At 43.2% G+C, this 18715-nt stretch overlaps 1 protein-coding gene across 3 annotated transcripts in view; it reads right to left on the reverse strand.

Moving 5' to 3' along the window:
- Window positions 1-18715, reverse strand: part of TAPT1 (transmembrane anterior posterior transformation 1) — a 255474-nt gene that overhangs the window by 137431 nt on the left and 99328 nt on the right. Inside the window, exon 1 of one of the 3 annotated variants that reach the window (XM_070757339.1) lies at window positions 7995-8077. The exons of the other annotated variants lie outside the window; for them this stretch is intronic. Coding sequence (XP_070613440.1) covers window positions 7995-8017 — 23 coding nt within the window. The 5' untranslated portion in view covers window positions 8018-8077. Of the gene's footprint in view, window positions 1-7994; window positions 8078-18715 lie in introns of those variants that run through there. 3 annotated transcript variants of the gene reach the window in all.

Below are 18715 nucleotides of genomic sequence, written 5' to 3' on the forward strand. Positions count from 1 at the left end.
GCATTGGTTTAATCTGTGTATACCAAAATTGTAAAAATGTTTTATTGTAAATTAATTTGAAATTAATGGTATCTTTTTTTCTGTACACATGATTGGAGAAGGAAAAAAAAATTAACCCCCCCCCCCCCCAAAAAAAGAATATCATCGAATCAAATGACTTGCCCCAGATCATGGCAGAAATTCTTGCATTGATCACCAATAAAACCCCACAAGAAATGTATCAACAAATAGACAAAATTTACAGAATGTCTACAAGCTATGCAAAAAGAAACCGTCTACCCAGAGAAATGCACACCATAAGGGATGAGATTTACAATATGTCAAAAGAGAACTCTGTATCCTACAAAGGAAAGGAAGTAATAGTCTTGCATCAAGTCCCTAGACAAGTTCGAGAAAAGCGGAAGCCTTACCAAATGCTGGCTAGCAAATTAAACAGAAACAAAATACCAATTCAGATGGCTAACCCCTGAAGGTATGCTTATCTCCCTTATTGACAAAAAATAGATTACCTCAGTTGATGATACAAAAGACTTCTACGAACAAGATATTTAAAAGGTGGACAAACAATGTCTTAGAGAGCAAGACTTCAAAGACAAACTTAGTCAGGATGAACTTAGCTCTGAAGATATCCTCTCAGACAAGGAAATATAATAGGAGAAGAATATGGCAGAGATGGCTCAACAACAAGAACCCAAGCGGAGGTGAGAAAGGAAAAAAGAAGGGACCTAAAAACCTAATTTTACAAAAAAAAACCCTTTACCTTGCAATGAAATAAGTCTATTCTCTGTCAACTTCAACAGCCTTAATTCTCCTATTAAAAGAAAAAATATCTTTCACAAACTTTTGAAACAAAATGTAGATGTAACATGTCTCCAATAGACGCATATTAAAAAAACAAGATCAATTAATTTTGGACATCCCAGGCTTTGAGAAATCTTTTCATCCCTTGCTCAAGTAAAAAAGAGAGGAGTTGTATTGTACGTTAAGTCCAAACTTACCCCTAAACTAATCTATACAGACGACAACGGACAAATATTGATAGTACAAATTAGGCTTGGATCTAGGAAAGTATCTATAGTTGCAATCTATGCCCCCACAATAAAGCAATATATATTCTTTGCAAATTTACATTAAAAAAATTACAGAACTAAACTTAACATAATAATAGTTGGCGAATTAAATATTGGATAGGAAAAAGGATCATAAAAGTACCCCAAAAAAATGAAAACAAGAAAGCAACTACCAACAGCTTTCGAACAACTTGCAACCGAATTAGTGCTAAAAGACATATGGCGTTACTTTAACCCAAACAGCCGATAATATATTTTCTTTTCCTTCCCACACAAATTGTGGTCCCGAATAGACATGATCTGGGCTAATCTAGAATTTATCAATGAAGTAACAGACATACAAATACTTCCCAATGCATGGGCAGACCATAACCCCATATTGTTGAAAAGGAGAGATTCGACCAATACTTTTGTAAGACTACGAACCAAACAATATTTAAAGAAGTTTCAAAAAACCTTAAAACAAGAATTGTGTGGTTTTCTCCAAATTAACAATGATTGCAAGACCTCTATACAAAACTTATAGGAAACAATGAAAGCATATGCGAGAGGAATCTACTGTACATTTTATATTCAAGTAAAAAGAAAAAATTAACACAAAATAACCTACGTACATTAAATATAAAACTACAGAACCTTGAGAAAGCCCTACAAATCAAACCAAATAATACTGAGATTTTAGGAGAGTTAAATATTACAAAACACCATATAAACTTACAAATTCAAGAAGAGCTCTCACACAAACTAAGGATTTCCAAACAAAAATATTTTGAATTTGCAAACAAACCTGGCTGATGGTTACAACTTGCTGACCAAAAAGCAGACAAAACCATAGAGGCACAATATGAGGGTTTAGGACATTTTGCCTCCACTAGTTAGATGAAGCTCTTTCTTCCGCAGCAGCTCATAGGTCGCTGCATTATCTCCCTTGCCAAAAGGCCCCTAGCTCTTCACCCCAGCCCTTTCATCACAAAAATCCACATTCAGCCACAGCCTTTTGGCCACATGGGACATTTTGCCACCATCCAATCAGAACAGTCCTACCAAATGCTACTTTGGGAAGGAAAGAATGGGACAGTTCGCCTCCTCTTGAGTTATCCTTCCCTGATTGCAGAGAGAGAGAGGTCCGTTCATGCTGTGGGCATCTAGACGATCCCGTGCCCTTTTCCCACACACCCTCTGTTCATGTTGTGGGTCTCCAAAGTGGGGGGAGGGGGCTTTGGAGGAAAAAGAGTTGGAGGGCTAATGATACCTCTGTTTGCATGGGATCTAGATGATCCCATGCCCTTTTCACCCTTTTCTCTGTTCATGTGGAGAGTCCCCAAAGTGTGGGGGGGAGTGGTCTTTGGGAGCGCTTTCACACTCACAAACACCCACACCCACACCCACCAATTCATCTTCAGGGTCCCCAAAAGTGGGGGGGAAGGTGCTTTTGGAGCTCTTTCATACACACACACACCAGTTCTAGTCTGACCCCCTTCTCATCCAGGAGACTGTTATAGAATCATAGAGATGAAAGGGACCTCAGAGGCCATCTAGTCTGACCCCCTGCCCTGCTCAAGCAGGAGATTGATACAGAATGGTAGAGATGGAGGGGACCTCAGACCATCTAGTCTGACCCCCGGCTCAAGCAGACTGATACAGAATGGTAGAGATGGATGGGACCTCAGAGGCCATCTAGTCTGACCCCCTTTAGGGAAAAAGAGTTGGTGGGCTAATGATCCCTCCCTGTTTGCACAGAGAGAGAGAGAGGTCCCTTCATACTGTGGGCATCTAGACGATCCGATGCCTTTTTCATCCCTTCCTCTGTTCATGTTGTGGGTCCCCAAAGTGGGGGGGGAGCGGACTTTGGGAGCTCTTTCACACCCACAAACACCCCCCGCACACACACCAGTTCATCTTGAGGGTCCCCAAAAGTGGAGGGAGGGGGCTTTGGGAGCTCTTTCGCATGCACACACACACACACACACACATCAGTTCTAGTCTGATCCCCTTCTCATGCAGGAGACTGTTACAGAATCATAGGGATGGTAGCAGGAGATTGATACAGAATGATAGAGATGGAGGGGACCTCAGAGGCCATCTAGTCTGACCCCCTGCTCAAGCAGGAGGCTGATACAGAATGATAGAGGTGGGGAGGATCTCAGAGGCCATCTAGTCCAACGCCCTGCTTAAGCAGGAAACTGATACACGATTATAGAGATGGAAGGGACCTCAAGAGACCATCTAGTCCAACCCTCTTCACAAGCAGGAGAACTGGTCTCCCGGTCAAATTTCTGGGCTGCCAAATTGTCTGGGGGAACTCCCTGCCTCACAACAAGCTAATCCTTAAAAAGCTAATTTGGGAAACCAATCAGAGTGGTCCTCACAAAAGAGGGGTGGGAGAGAGAGCTAGGTAGCATCCTCTTATCAAAGGACAGAAGTGAAGTTACTGGTTACTGTCTGAGGCCCCTTTATGACCTGGTCATCATGGTAATCTTTGGAAATTTTATGATGTGTGGAGGCTGATGCAAAAGGAACAAATTAGACAACTGCATCCCTAACCAAAGTCTATCTTTAAATTAATGTAGCAAACTTCAATATTTGTACATTAGTCATTTCTCTTTCAGCTTATTCAATTGCACTGTGAAAATTTATTTGCAAGTCCTTATTGCAAACACACAGAAAAATCATCACTGGAAGAATCTGAAACTCTGAAATAAGACAGGTAAACCTATTTTTTTTGCTGTGCCTAAAAAAAAAATAGTATGAATTTTATTTTTTCCAATATCCTTAAAATAACAATTAAACCTGAATGAGTTTAAGCTCTTACTTTGCTTGAATATGTCAGCAATGCCCTTACAATTGCTCCCATCTACAATACGTAGCTGAGATTCACATCACTTTCAGGAGCAAGTCTTTCTCATATTATATGAAATTGTAAAATATTACATCCAAAAATGTAATGCACGAATGAAAATACATGCATTGTATCACAGGTGAAATCCAGCAGGTTCTGGGGAACCGGTAGCAGAAAATTTGAGTATTTCAGAGAACCGGTAGCAGAAATATTGAGTAGTTCAGACAACTGGCAAATACCACGTCTAGCTGGCCCAGAGTGGGATGGGAATGGAGACTTTGCAATATCCTTCCCCTGGAGTGGGGTGGGAATGAAGATTTTACAGTATTCTTTTCCTGCATGCCCACCAAGCCACACTCTGCCCAAACCATGCCCATAGAACCAGTACCAAAAAACAAAATGGATTTCACCATTGCACTGTATTAACAAAAGCTTTATTATACCCACATCATAGTCATATAATAAATGAAAGCACCTCGGGAGAAAGTTTTGAGATGTTTAGAGCAGTGGTCCCCAACGTTTTTTCCACCAGGGACCAGTTTCAGCAAGACAATTTTTCTATGGCCCAGTGGGGGCGGAAAGGGGCGTGGTTGGGGGCGGGATTAAGCATGGGGGTGCTGGTCCTCCCCGCCCCTCTTTCCCGCCATCGTCCTGTGGCCGGCAGAACCTGCCTCCCAAGCCCTCTTGCCCAGTGGGAGCTAAGCGCTGGAGAGAGGGGGTCAGGCTGGCCCTCCTGCCTCCCCCCAGCCAAAAACACAAAAGCGCCCCGCGGCAGAAGCCAAAAGAGGCTTGAGCCTCTCGGTCCTTCCCGCCCCTCTGTCCCATCCATCGTCCTGTGGCCGGCAGAACCTGCCTCCCGAGGCTTCTTGCCCGGCGGGAGGCGAAGCGCTGGAGGGAGGGGGTGGCGGCATGAGGGCCGGCAGCTGCTGACTCCACGGACCGGTGCAACATGCCCCGCGGCCCGGTACTGGTCCGCGGCCCGGTGGTTGGGGACCCCTGGTTTAGAGCATGCATTTTATAAGATATATATAAATAGTCTAGTAAGATTTTTCTCAGTTGCAGCACAACCATCAATCAACATGCTCCAATTCAGCCAAACAACATGTTAACAAATATATATAAATACCAACCTCATCCTTAGGCCCATCCTTAGGTGACAGCTGTCTCCAAACAAACATGGCAAAATGAGACAAAGTGGGACAATTAAATCTTAAAACATTTTCCCTACAAATCTTAAAAGGACTGCCAACTCATTATTACAATAGGTAACCATGCTGGAGGTGGTTGCTGTATTGATGGCAGATGTCACCTTCTTTGCACTTTGCTCTCTACCAACCCATCTTTTTGATTATCATATTGGTGTACTGCCACTGTATTATTTTTCATTGTTTTTCTATTGTTTTGCTTTTGTTCTGTTTACACTCCTGTCATTTTCTTCCTTATTACTGTAAGCAGTAGCCCTAAGGCAAGATAGGCAGCAAAAAAATATGCAAATAAATAAATGGAACCTCTCATTTAATACCACAATCATATTTTATTATTGTGCACACAATCGTTAGCCTTTATTGTACATTTTCATACAAAAAGAGGACCAGTAGGTTAACTTTCTGCAAAGTTAATTGCAACGCTCCCTCACCAAAAATAATAATTTAAGCCATGTTTCTCAGTAAATATGATCCAAAAAATTCTGGCTTACTGTCATGAACAGGACAAAAAAGCCAGAATTAAATTATCTTGGCTTAAAAATGAAATTCAATCAACATTTGCAAAGTGTAATGGGAACATTCAGTTTCATGCAAATTTGAAGTGAAATGCCAAAGCTGGCATCAGAGAAGATGGAAGGGCTAAATGAAATTAAAAAGTATTCAAAAGGACAAAAGAAAATTAGTTTCTAGTTTTAGAAACACTTTTCAAAATGAAGCTAAGGCAGTGTTTCCCAACCTTGGCCACTTGGAAATATTTGGACTTCAACTCCCAGAATTCTCCAGCCAGCATTCACTGGCTAGGGAATTCTGGGAGTTGAAGTCCAAATATCTTCAAGTGGCCAGGGTTGGGAAACACTGAGCTAAGGAATACCATCTAAATCAAATGACTTTGTTCAATGTGTACAGAATAGAAGCCACAGTTTGAGAAAAGTTCAGCTTTCCCAAACATCTATTTTTTACATTTGAATTCAATGTAATTCTGAATTAGATTTTCAGTGTTTATATGAAGAAAAGCAATTTTGCTTTAACAAAATCTCTACAGATTTCCATCTCAACCTGCAAACGCTGTCAGTTTTGCTGGGCCATTCCACTTTAAATGTGAAATTTGAAAGCAAAAAAGGCCACAAAAAAGCAGTTCTATTTAAATGAGCATGTAATTATTATTTTGGTACAAGACAGTACAGTATTCTCAGAACTTTATCCACAATTTTTAATGCCAATTATTTTAGTGATCCGAAAACCATGATAACAAAATCAAATTTTATTTTTTTACATTACAGTCAATCTAGCACATTTTCATTTCCCCAACATGGTTAAAAACTCATCCAAAGAAGGTGATGGGTCAGCTTCACCCACTTCACCTCATGGTCGTGGCACCGTGTATTGCTTGGCTTCCTGCTCCATTGCAGATATGAGGAAGCAGAAGTGGACTGGCAGCCACCCAAGGACGTGTTGGATGGGGCTGCTAGTGCCATGGCAGCAAAGCAAGGCAGGGTGTGGCTGGCCTGACTGCTGTGGCCCTGAGGTAAGCTGGTGCAATGCATGTGGGAGAGCTACACACACACACCACCTTGCGGAGGTAGCAAAGACACACTACACAGCTCCCTGCCCCACAAGTAAGCAGAAGTGGGTCTCCCATACATGGTAAAAAATAAGATACCTCCTGAAAATAAGCTCTAGCTTATTTTGGAAAACCCCTTCCCCCAAAAATAAGACTAGGTCTTACTTTGAGGGAAACACAGTACTTTCATCAAACCCTAAAATTACAACTTCTCCCAGAAATTGGCAGAACAATAATCTTAAATGAAAAGTAACCATTATTTCCTTAACTTTCTCAGTATTTTTCAAAGGAGGCTCTAAGGCAGTGTTTCTCAACCTTTCTAATGCCGCAATCCCTTAATACAGATCCTCATGTCGTGGTGACCTCCAGTCATAAGTCTAGCACTAATTCTCCCAACAGAGCTTCAAGCTGATTGGCAGGGAAGTCAAAGGGACACTCCCACAGTAAGCGACTGATTGGTCAGATTGTAAACATATTTTCCAGAGTGCCAGAATAGAAACTTTAGTTCTTAACACAATGGGAGATTTGTCTTTTCCCATGGTCTTAGGCGACCCCTATGAAACGGTCGTTCGACCCCCAAAGGGGTCCCAACCCCCAGGTTGAGAACCCCTACTCTAAGGGGTTATTTCAACAAAATTAATTTCTCTGAAGGGTCTTGACTATGTAGGAATCAGGAAAATGCAGAAATTCAGGTATGCTTCTTAGCACTTAGTCCATGCCGTAGTGCTTTAGAGCCCTCTGTAAGTGGCTTACAGAGCCAGCATATTTCTCCTATCAATCTGGAACCTCATTTTCTGACCCCTGAACGATTGAAGGGTGAATCAACCTTCAGCTAGTCAGGATCAAACTCCTTGCAGTGGGAATGTAGAGTTAAACATTTAAATATATTAAAGGGTTAAATAAGGTCCAGGAGGGAAGTGTTTTTAATAGGAAAGTGAACACAAGAACAAGGGGACACAATCTGAAGTTAGTTGGGGGAAAGATCAAAAGCAACATGAGAAAATATTATTTTACTGAAAGAGTAGTAGATCCTTGGAACAAACTTCCAGCAGATGTGGTAGATAAATCCACAGTAACTGAATTTAAACATGCCTGGGATAAACATATATCCATCCTAAGATAAAATACAGAAAATAGTATAAGGGCAGACTAGATGAACCATGAGGTCTTTTTCTGCCGTCAGACTTCTATGTTTCTATGCCATGATGGCTCTTTTCATCTGACTTCTTGCATTTCTAACAGTCAAAGCTACAATGAAAACTACTAGAGCAACACTACTCAGCTATTAGCATAGAATAAAAGTCGTGTTCTATACTCACCATGAAGATGCTCTATGTGACATCACACTCCATCCTATAAAGGAAGTGAAAGTGCTCTCCTCACAGTCTGATTTACAAGGAACAAAAGAGGGAGGGAGAGGGTGAAAAAGAGGGTGAGAGAGAGAGGGGAGGAAGAAGGAGGGAGGAGGGAGGGAGGGAGGGAGAGAAAGAGAGAGAGAGAGAGAGAGAGAGAGAGAGAGAGAGAGAGAGAGGTTGTCATGTAGCTACACTATGTATCTTACCCATAAGAAAAAGAGGGGAAGTGATGATTTGGGCCCCTTTCATTTCTCTCACACAGCAGACAAATTGCAAGAGCAAAAGTGTTTTTATTCCAGATGAAAGGAAACAATCATATTACATTAATCCCATTGCCCAGAGCAGGACTTTAGTATCTCCCAATAATAATAAATAATGCTTTGACAAAAATGTTGCCTTTGGGCAGACATCAACTTTTCTCCAAAGACTGATTTAAGGTAGCAGTTTTACTTTAGTAATTAAAGAAAGTATGACTTTGGGTAGTACTTCTTTTTATAATGCTATTTTTTTTCTTGCCAGACCAAGTCTGTTATGGAAACAATATCTGGCTTGCAGAGGTTGGTGGTACTGGAGGGCTAATTCACCTCTCTGATTCTTTTGAGACATAGCCATACATTATTAGGCATAAAAGCACATTGGAAAGGGTTTTTTTAAACAAAAACTACAAATACCTGTGCAAACAGAAATAACTTTTAGCAATCATATGCTAGCCAAATGATAGAAATATATAGGCAGTCTCGTATAGCAACTATAATTGGGACCAGCAACTCAATCCTTAAGTGAGGCAATTAAAATGCAACTGTTCTTACAATTTTGCTTCAGGTTTCTGCCTTAACTAGGAACAGTCATTGTAAAAAGAAAACACTAAACAAGGACTATGTGTCTCTAGCTACCTCAGAAACTCCCAAATTTGTACTTATTTTTTCAATAACCAAAGCTTACAGAGATTAATTGAAAAAAGCATAAAACTGCCCCACCTTGCTGTTTATAGATAAGCTCAGGAGACAGAATACAGAAAAAATGATATAAAATTCCATCTTTTCCATAGTAGGTGGAGCTAGCCTCCAAAGATGGGAAGACACGGCCCTTAGCCAATCAGGACTGAGTCTGAAAGCAGTATAAATAGCACCCTCGTGCCCCAGTTCCCCTTCTTTTGATTCAGTCATGAGCCAAGGATAGTCAAGGGCGGCCACTATTTTAAGGGAGCTCTGGTTCCACCCCCGAGACCTAACTTCTTTCTAACCGTTTATATGACTCTGCTTACAGTGACAATGGCCAACAAAGCCCCTAAGCAAGGCACGACCAAAGACAAGCAAACCAGGCCCAGTCCAGACAGGGACCCTTTTATCAAACAGCAGCCAAAGATCCAAACGAAACAAACAATCCTCTCAGTCCAAGGACAAGGTCTCCCTAAAGCAGGGTAACCCCAGAGTGACTTGGCATCAACAGGGTCTAACCTTAAGGGCCAGGGGGCACCGCAATCTTCCAGCCTGGAACGTAGTCACAAAACGAGGTGTCGCTCAGACTATTTTCCTTGATGAAGCAGATCTCCACCTCAATGAGGCCAACATCTGGGGGCTCTTTCAGCCCTCCGTTTTTCGCTCACTTCTGCACAAGGCCAGGGCCACGGCCACAGACAACCTACCACCCCTGGCCAGGGCTAATCAATCGTCCTCCAGCATAGATCTTCTCTTCAAGACAGCCTCCTCTCCTGCAAAGATTATTCCAGCCCCTGCTTTATTTTTAGATGATATTCTCAGCCAATGGCATTCCCCAGTGGCCAGTCCTCTACCTGGTGCTTTAGACAAGCATTATTTTAATTTGGACACAAATTTAGGTCAGCACCTCTCAGTGCCACCCATAGATAGCCCGGTATTGGCGCTTTACACAAATGCCCAAATGCCTGGTGACATGAAAGAGCTCCTCAAACCAGAGGATAGGTGCACAGAGTTGGCACTCCAATGTGCCCACCATTCGACCGCCTTACTTGTCCTGAGGAGCCTCTCTTAGACTCGAATCCCAGAATGGCTCGGTGGAGGTGTGGGAGGGGGGGGGGTAGAGCTAGGGGAGGGAAATGCTAAGCAGCAGAATCAGCAACAGCAGCTGGGCTTCTCTATCTCTCTCCCCCTTTGCCCGGTCCCTGGCCATGGATTGTGGCGGCTTGCTTTTTGGCTGGGCACAATGGGGAAAAAGGGGTCTGTCCGGTTCATTTTATTTTATTTTTAGCTATATCTATCTATCTATCTGTCTGTCTGTCTATCTGTCTATCATCTGTCTGTCTATCTATCTATCTATCTATCTATCTATCTATCTATCTATCTATCTATCTAATCTAATCTACTGATGCCTCAATTAATGTAATTTTGTTGGTTTCCATTTTTACAAGTTACCAGTAGCGACTGTGGAGATTGTTAGTTTGAGGTTCCAACTCCATACTCTTTTCCAATCATCTAATTTGATTGTGTATCCTATACTTTGGGCCCAAGTAACTCTTTCTTCTTCCATTTTGTAATTCGAGATACAATTATAAAATCTCAAGATTATTTTTTCTTCTGGGCCCAATAGTATCTTTTCCATTTCCTGATAATTTGTCTGAAAACCAAATTGTGCCAAATCGGATTTATATTTATGCAATTGATAGTATGGCCACCAATCAATGCTAGATCTTCTCTCATTTTAATTTTTATTATGTTCATCAAATAATGTGTTCGGAGGAGAGATCTCTCATCCATTGATCTTTTGGAGGTTTATCTCCATATTACTATCCGGCCATCCCACCATCAATACTTGTGGCTTTGCTATGCAAGGGTGCATAACAAATACAGGGTTCTTTCCTTTGGTCTGTCTTCAGCACCAAGGATTTTTACCAAGATTCTGGCTGACTTGGTTGTCCACCTGAGAGCCATACACATGGGTATCCAACGTTACTTGGATGACATACTCATACACACATACTCATCCTTTCTTCTTCCCCTTCCCAGATGGGGAGGAACATCCAAGGAACTCTTGACACCCTTGGGCACCATAAGTTCCTGGTTAATCTAGCCAAGAGCCAGCTCACCCATCCACAAGATTCACCCACCTGAGGGCCATCATTGATCCCCTGGAGTGCACGGTATACCTTTCCCAGGAATGGAGGAACAATCTATTGGAGTTGGTCCAGCTAGTTCTAAGCCAAACATCGGTTCCCCTGAACATGTTGTCGTCCTCCTGGGTAAGATGATCTCAACCATACATATTACACTGGGGGCCCATTTGTACTCCAAGGAACTTCAGTGGTTTCTCCTCCCTTTTCAGTGTAGTCACTCAATTTCTCCGGCTAGGATCCGGCTTCCACCTCTAATCCTGAAGTGTCTACATTGGTGGATGTCCTGTTTCCTGGAACACCACAGGGTCACCTTGACATGTCAGCACTTTGGGCTAGGGAGCCCACATATGCACCCAAGTGGCCCAGGAGGTCTGGTCAACTACAGAGTCTGCCCTCAACATAAACCTGTTGGAGCTCCAGGCTGTCTCCCTGGCCCTGAAACACTTCAGGCCCTTCTGTCGAGCCGACATGTGCTTATCCTCAGACAACATAACCACCAAGGCTCATGTAAATCGACAGGGGATAGGAACCATGTCCGACAACCTATGCGAGATGTCATGGGCTTGAGGCTCTAGGCAGAGATGCACCTGTTGTCCCTCAATGTGGAGCACATTTCAGAGGTGACCAACATAATGGCAGATTGGCTCAGCTGCCATCATTTCGACCCGGCAGAGTGAAGCCTACACCCCGGCCTCTTCCAGGAATTGGTGAGGCGGTTCGGTCTGGCAGTAATGGACCTATTTGTCACTCCGGACAATGCAAAGCTACCCAGATTCCTCTTCAGATACAGGACTCAGGGGGCAGATGGCACAGACAGGTTTCAGTGCATCTGGCCGAGGGCTTCTGTATGCATTCCCTCCTCTTCCCTTGATCCCCAGGGTGATCAGCTGAGTCTTGGAAGATTCCCTTTCAGTCCATCCCCTCATTAGATGGTTTTTGAAAGGGTTGGTCAACCTATGCCTTATAATTGTACATAGATTCCCAACCTGGGATTTGTCCAAGGTCCTCTACGCACTTACTAGGGCCCCCTTTGAACCCTTACAGTCTGTTTCTTTGTGTAATTGACTTTCTTAGTGATGGTAACATCTGCTCATCATATATCAGAACTGGCTGCCCTCTCAATAAGACCCAATCTGTGTCTTTCATCATGTTTGCATTGTCCTCAGGTTGAACCCTATCTTTGTCCCAAAGTGAATATTTATGTATGCATGTGTATGTGTGTGTGTCAGGCCCAAAGTCATTATATGAAGTCCAAGGTGGACCTGACACAGCTTGGGAGTGAGAGAGAGAGAGAGAGAGATGCCACCACACATTCCTTTCTCCAGATGCCATAGTAACAAACACAGGAAGGAATCAGGAATCCTGCATAGGATTGGCTCTCATGATTGCACTTGTGGATGTGGGGATATGAGATGGGGTTTTGACCCAGATGTAATCTAAGGGACATGGCCTTTAATAAATCCTACCCGGTAAGAATCACAGGCGTGGAATTGTTTTATTTCTTGGCATGCCGTTTGGGTTCGCTAACAGTATGTATGCATGTATTTATTTATTTATTTATTTCATTTGTACCCCACCCTTCCCCGAGAAGTCGGGGCAATTTACTTTCATACAGCGCAGGAGATCGTTTTACCTGTATTTTATCTCTACCCCACTACTGACTCTGAGAGGTTGTTGCATCTCCTGGATGTGAGGTGAGCCTTGGATACTTACCTGCAGTGCACCCTTGCCTTTCCGCAGGAAAGAGGCACTCTTCGTGTCTTTTCGGCCTGCCTTTAAGGGATGGAAACTTTCCTCCTCCACAGTGGTTCATTGGATTCATGCTGTCATCTCTCTATCCTATGAACAGCTGTCTTTGCCACAACCCCATGGCCCGATGCGTAGTGCCACTACCACGGTGGCTTGGGCTTGGAATGCCAGACCTTCAATTGAGGTTTGCCAGGCAGCCACATGGTCCTCCCTGACTCCGTTCACCTGGCACTACAAACTGGATGTGTTCACCTCAGGGGAGGCAGATTTTGTAAATCAGACTAAATCCGAGTCCGATCGAACACTTGTAAAAGTTCATTTTAAGACTTACAAAGTGGCACTCAAGGCAGCAAGATGAGCATACCATGCCGCCTTGATTGCATCAGCAGAATCTTGCCTGACTGCTCTGTTTAGGGTAACTCGCTCCCTTCTCAATCAGGGGGGAGTTGGGGAGCCCTTGCAGAGCAGTGCCAAGGATTTTAACTCATTTTTCACTGATAAATGGCACAGCAGGTAGAGTGCTGTACTGCAGGCCACTGAAGCTGACTGTAAAACTGAAGGTCAGCGGTTCAAATCTCATCACCGGCTCAAGGTTGACTCAGCCTTCCATCCTTCCGAGATGGGTAAAATGAGAACCCGGATTGTGGGGGCAGTAGCCTAGCTCTGTTAAAAAAGTACTATTGCTAACATGTTGTAAGCCACCCTGAGTCTAAGGAGAAGGGCGGCATAAAAATTGAATAAATAAATAAAATTACTCAGATACGGACGGACCTTGATTCCGATTGGATAGCAGAGTCGACTGACAATGAATCAGTCAAGGTGACTGGGGCCCGTCCTTGTCCATCTGTCTGGGAGGAGTTTGACCTGGTGACACGTGATGAAGTGAACAAGGCCATTGGAGCTGTGAGTTCCGCCACCTGTTTACTAGATCCATGTGGTTGGCTGGTTTCGGCCAGCAGAGAGGTGACAGGGAGCTGGGTCCAGGAGATTGTCAATGCTTCTTTGAAGAGGGGGTCCTTTCCGGCTCTCTACAAGGAGGCACTTGTGCGCCCCCTCATCAAGAAGCCTTCCCTGGACAAAGCCATTCTTAACAACTATCGTCCAGTCTCCAACCTTCCCTTTACGGGGAAGATTGTCGAGAAGGTGGTGTCGCTCCAGCTCCAACGGTTCTTGGAAGAAGCCAATTATCTATTTTTAAAAAAATAGTTTTTATTGAATTATTTACATTAAAAACAAAATGTAAAAAAATACTTTGAAAAGTTAATTCAACCGCTGATATGAGTGATGATGTAAGGAAAAAACAAGTTAAAAACAAGAAAAAAACAAAATTGAGTTGTATTATATATTAAAATATATATATTATATATTAAAAAAGGAATGAATTCATATAAGTATTAAATTTTTTGAGATAAATTATGAATGATTTGATATATAAGAAATGTATTAATATACCTATGATGGATTGTAAGCGGTCGAAAGCACAACAAAATAATAAATTAAGTGAATAACCAAAACCAATTTTCTTACAGGAACCGATTATCTAGGCCCACAACAGTCAGGATTCAGGCCCGACTACAGCACAGAAAGTGCTTTGGTTGCGCTGATGCAGGCCCGGGACAAGGGTTTATCCTCTGTCCCTGGTGCTTCTTGACCTCTCAGCGGCTTTCAATACCATCAACCATGGTATCCTTCTGCGCCAGCTGGAGGGGTTGGGAGTGGGAGGCACTGTTCTGCAGTGGTTCTCCTCCTACCTCTTTGGTTGGTCGCAGTCAGTTTTAGTGGGGGGTCAGAGGTCAACCTCTAGGTTTCTCACTTGTGGGGTTCCTCAGGGGTCAGTCTTCTCCCCCCTATTTTTTAACATCTACATGAAACCACTAGGCGAGGTCATCCAAGGACATGGGGTGAGGTATCATCAATATGCTGATGATATCCAGTTATACATCTGCACCCCATGTCCAGTCAGTGAAGCAATGGAAGTAATGTGCCGGTGCCTGGAGGCCGTTAGAGTCTGAATGGGTGTTAACAGGCTCAACTTAGGTGTCCTCCTCTATCCACAGCTAACATTAGAACACCATCTTTCGGCTGTGGCAAGGAGGGCGTTTGCCCAGGTTCACCTGGTGTACCAGTTGAGTCCCATTTGGACAGGGAGTCTTTGCTCACAGTCACTCATGCTCTCATTACTTCGAGGTTCGACTACTGCAATGCTCTCTACATGGGGCTACCTTTAAAGAGTATTCAGGAACTCCAGGTCATGCAGAATACAGCCGTGAGAGCTATCATAGGGCTCCCTAGATTCGCCCACATCTCGTCAACACTCCGCGGCCTGCATTTGTTGCCGATTAGTTCCCACTCACAATTCAAATGACCTATAAAGCCCTACATGGCATCGGACCAGAATACCTTCGGAATCGTCTTCTGCTGCACGAATCCCAGCGACCAATTAGGTCCCAAAGAGTTGACCTGCTCCGGGTCCCATAGACTAAACAATGTCGTCTGGTGGGCCCCAGGGGAAGAGCCTTCTCTGTGGCGGCCCCAGCCCTCTGGAATCAACTCCCCCCGGAGATCAGAACAACCCCCACCCTCCTTGCTTTTCATAAGTTACTGAAGACCCACCTATGTCGTCAGGCATGGGGAAATTGAGCCCCTAGGTTTATATGTATGGTATGTGTTGTATGGTTTTAATAATGGGTTTTTAGATTTTTTTTTTTTAATGTATTAGATTTGTTTACATTGTTGTTATTGTTGTGAGCCGCTCCGAGCCTCCAGAGAGGGGCGGCATACAAATCTTTTTTTAAAAATTTTTAAATTGAATTTTTCCATTAAACAAAACATGTAACATACCATCAAAAAAGGACAACAATTACCACAACCAACTTAAACCCAACCAAACAAGAGGGGGGGGAAGGCGGGGGAATTGAAACAACAATACATATTATACTTATTTCATATTTTATGGGTAGTAAGAAGGAATTAGAGAAACAAAAGACAAAGTCTAAATTTCATTTGTCGTTCGGCTAATGGATTATCGGTATTCCATCATTCTTTGGTTAATTAAGAGTTTATCTATATGTTTATTATTTGTTTACCGCCTTATGTTAAGATTATCTATTAATATTAGTAACTTAAAATAAATTATCATTTCTATACATAAAGTGTTTATGTGTATATACTTAAGTTCATTGTAATTTCTCAAATGGAATATTAAATAGAAAAGAAATAATAATCCTATTGTTGTCTATCTTTTTATTTTAATTCCCTTTTCTTTTGTTTAACCAATTATAAAAATAATTCCAAATTTTATAGTAATCGGTGTCTTCTTTGTTTCTTACTTTCAAAGTTAACGCATCCGCTTCTGCACATTCTAACATTTTTTTAATGATGAGTGAATCGTTCGGTATTTCAGGTTGTTTCCAACATTGTGCTAGAGCCATCCTAGCAGCGATTAGGATATGTATTATCAAGTAATATTGGTCTTTTCCTAATTTTTGATCAATAATACCTAGTAAATATGTTTCAGGTTTCAATGTTACTTTAATTTTAAGAATTTCCTCTAACCATCTTTGTATTTTGTGCCAAAAATTTTTGGCCTTTGGACTCGTCCACCAGACATGATAATATGTTCCCCTTTTTTCTTCACATTTTCAAATCTAATAAATTAAATTAAAATTAAAATTTGGGTGCAGGGTGTTGCATCAAGTCAAAGTGGGGAAGGGGATTTCCAGCCAGAGTTTGGCTGCCCACTCAAGGGACTAGTTCTTTGGTACAGTATGTCTCATCCTTAGAGGTTAGCTCCTCATACTATTGAGAAGAGGCATTGTACTTACCTTATACACCCTTTATCGTAGGGTAGAGCCAGCCTCCAAGCCCCCCCCCCCCCCCGGTACTGCTGTTGAGTTATATTGCTATTCTGTGTTAATAAATTTTGGGGGTTTTTACTGTAATGGCACACTGAGTCTGTTACCGTCTCTCGTCAAAAGAGGGGGAAATGAGGCATGGGGGTGCTATTTATACTGCTTTAAGATTCAGCCCTGATTGGCTAAGGGCAGTGTCTTCCCATTCTTGGTGGCTAGCTCCACCCACGAGCAGGGCCATTGTACCTACCTGAACGGTCTTCTCATTGCACTGGAAGGAGAGCCCAACATGGGTAATTCCTCTAGTCTTATTGGTAGGGACTCAGTTTTGAAAAACTAAGACAATAGTAAAGGTAAATTAAATGATTTATTTATAACCTCAATATCAACTGGAACTGAACTGGATGTGCCCCTGGGCCCAAAGGCCGGGAGGGCTTGGACTCTCCTTCCAGTGCAATGAAAAGACCGTTCAGGTAGGTACAACGATCCTTCTCTTCTGCACTGGAAGGAGAGTCCAACATGGGATATACCCAAGTTTAGGATCCATGGGAGGGAACAGGCTGGACCAGGGGCGCAGGAGAAGCGCACACCCTCTGCAGAACTCACCTCCTGAACGATGCTTCAGCCGAAGCAAAGGAATCAATTCTGTAATGCTGAATAAAGGTCGACAGCGTTGACCAGGTGGCTGCTCTACAAATATCCTCTATGGACGCCTGAGTTGACCATGCGGCTGAGGTGGCCGCACTCTGAGTAGAATGGGCCGTAATCCCGCTGGTGGGGAACAGGCACTTGCTCTGTAGGCTTCCACTATGCAGCTCCGAAGCCAACGGCTTAGCGTCTGAGAGGATACCTTGAGACCCATCTTGGATTGGGAAAGGATATAAAGAGCGCCTCGGATCTTCTAAAGGCTCCAGTCCGTCTAACGTAAATCTTTAATGCCCTTCGAGCATCCACTTTGTGCCATCTGAGCTCCGAAGGGTGATTTCCGTGTGTACAGAAATCCGGTATCACAAGGTCTTGTCTTCTATGGAAAAAGATATTGACCTTGGGAATGAAGGCCAGGTCCAGACGTAAGATGACTCTGTCTGGATGGAAAATACAAAGATCTGAATGTACTGAAAGTGCTGATAACTCGAACACTTGCCGGGCTGATGTTATTGCCACAAGAAAGGAAGTCTTAATTTCAAGAAATGAAGAGAAATTGTCCTCAAAGGTTCAAAAGGTGGTCCGGTAAACTAGCAAGAGATCCCAGGTGGGAAAATGATGAACAGTTGGTGGGTGCTTGTTAGAAGTTCCCCGGAGGAAGTCTCTAATCCATGGATGGTGCGATAGTGGATGGCCTTGTTCAGTTTTCAGGATCGTTGAAATAGCCGCCACCTGTCTTCTCAGAGTGTTCGGGGCCAATCCCTTTTCAAGATTGTAGGAATTCCAGGACTGGGATTAAGGAAGATCCTTGGGGATGTATCTGACGCTCATTGCAGAAATTACAGAAGGCAGACCACATTGTTTGATAAATCCTCATCGTCGAAGGGCGATGGGCGGCCTGCATCGTAGAGATCACTTTGTCCGGAAGTCGATGCTCTCTCAGTCTGTCCCCCTCAAGTGCCAGACAGTTAACTGGAACCATTGGGGATCTGGATGTAGGACAAACGCCTGACTGAGGGAGATCGGTCCATCCGGAATTCTCCACGGGGGGGGAGGGGAGATTGATAACCCCACTAGGTCGGAGAACCAGTGAGGTTCTACTAATAGTACCTCCGCCTGTTCCGCCAGGATCTTGTCCATGACTTTCGGTATAAGACATGTCGGGGGAAAAGCGTACAGAAGGTCCTAGAGCCATGGTGAATGTAGGGCATTGATTCTCTCTGCTCCTGGGGACGGAAAGTGAGAGAAAAATCGAGGGAGTTGGGCGTTGAGGTGGGTTGCAAATAGGTCCACCCCGGGGCTGCCAAAAAGCTGGACTATCTTCTGGAAGATTATTGGATCCAGCCTCCATT

The sequence above is a fragment of the Erythrolamprus reginae genome, chromosome 7 (genome assembly GCF_031021105.1).
Source record: "Erythrolamprus reginae isolate rEryReg1 chromosome 7, rEryReg1.hap1, whole genome shotgun sequence".
Lineage (NCBI taxonomy): Eukaryota > Metazoa > Chordata > Lepidosauria > Squamata > Dipsadidae > Erythrolamprus > Erythrolamprus reginae.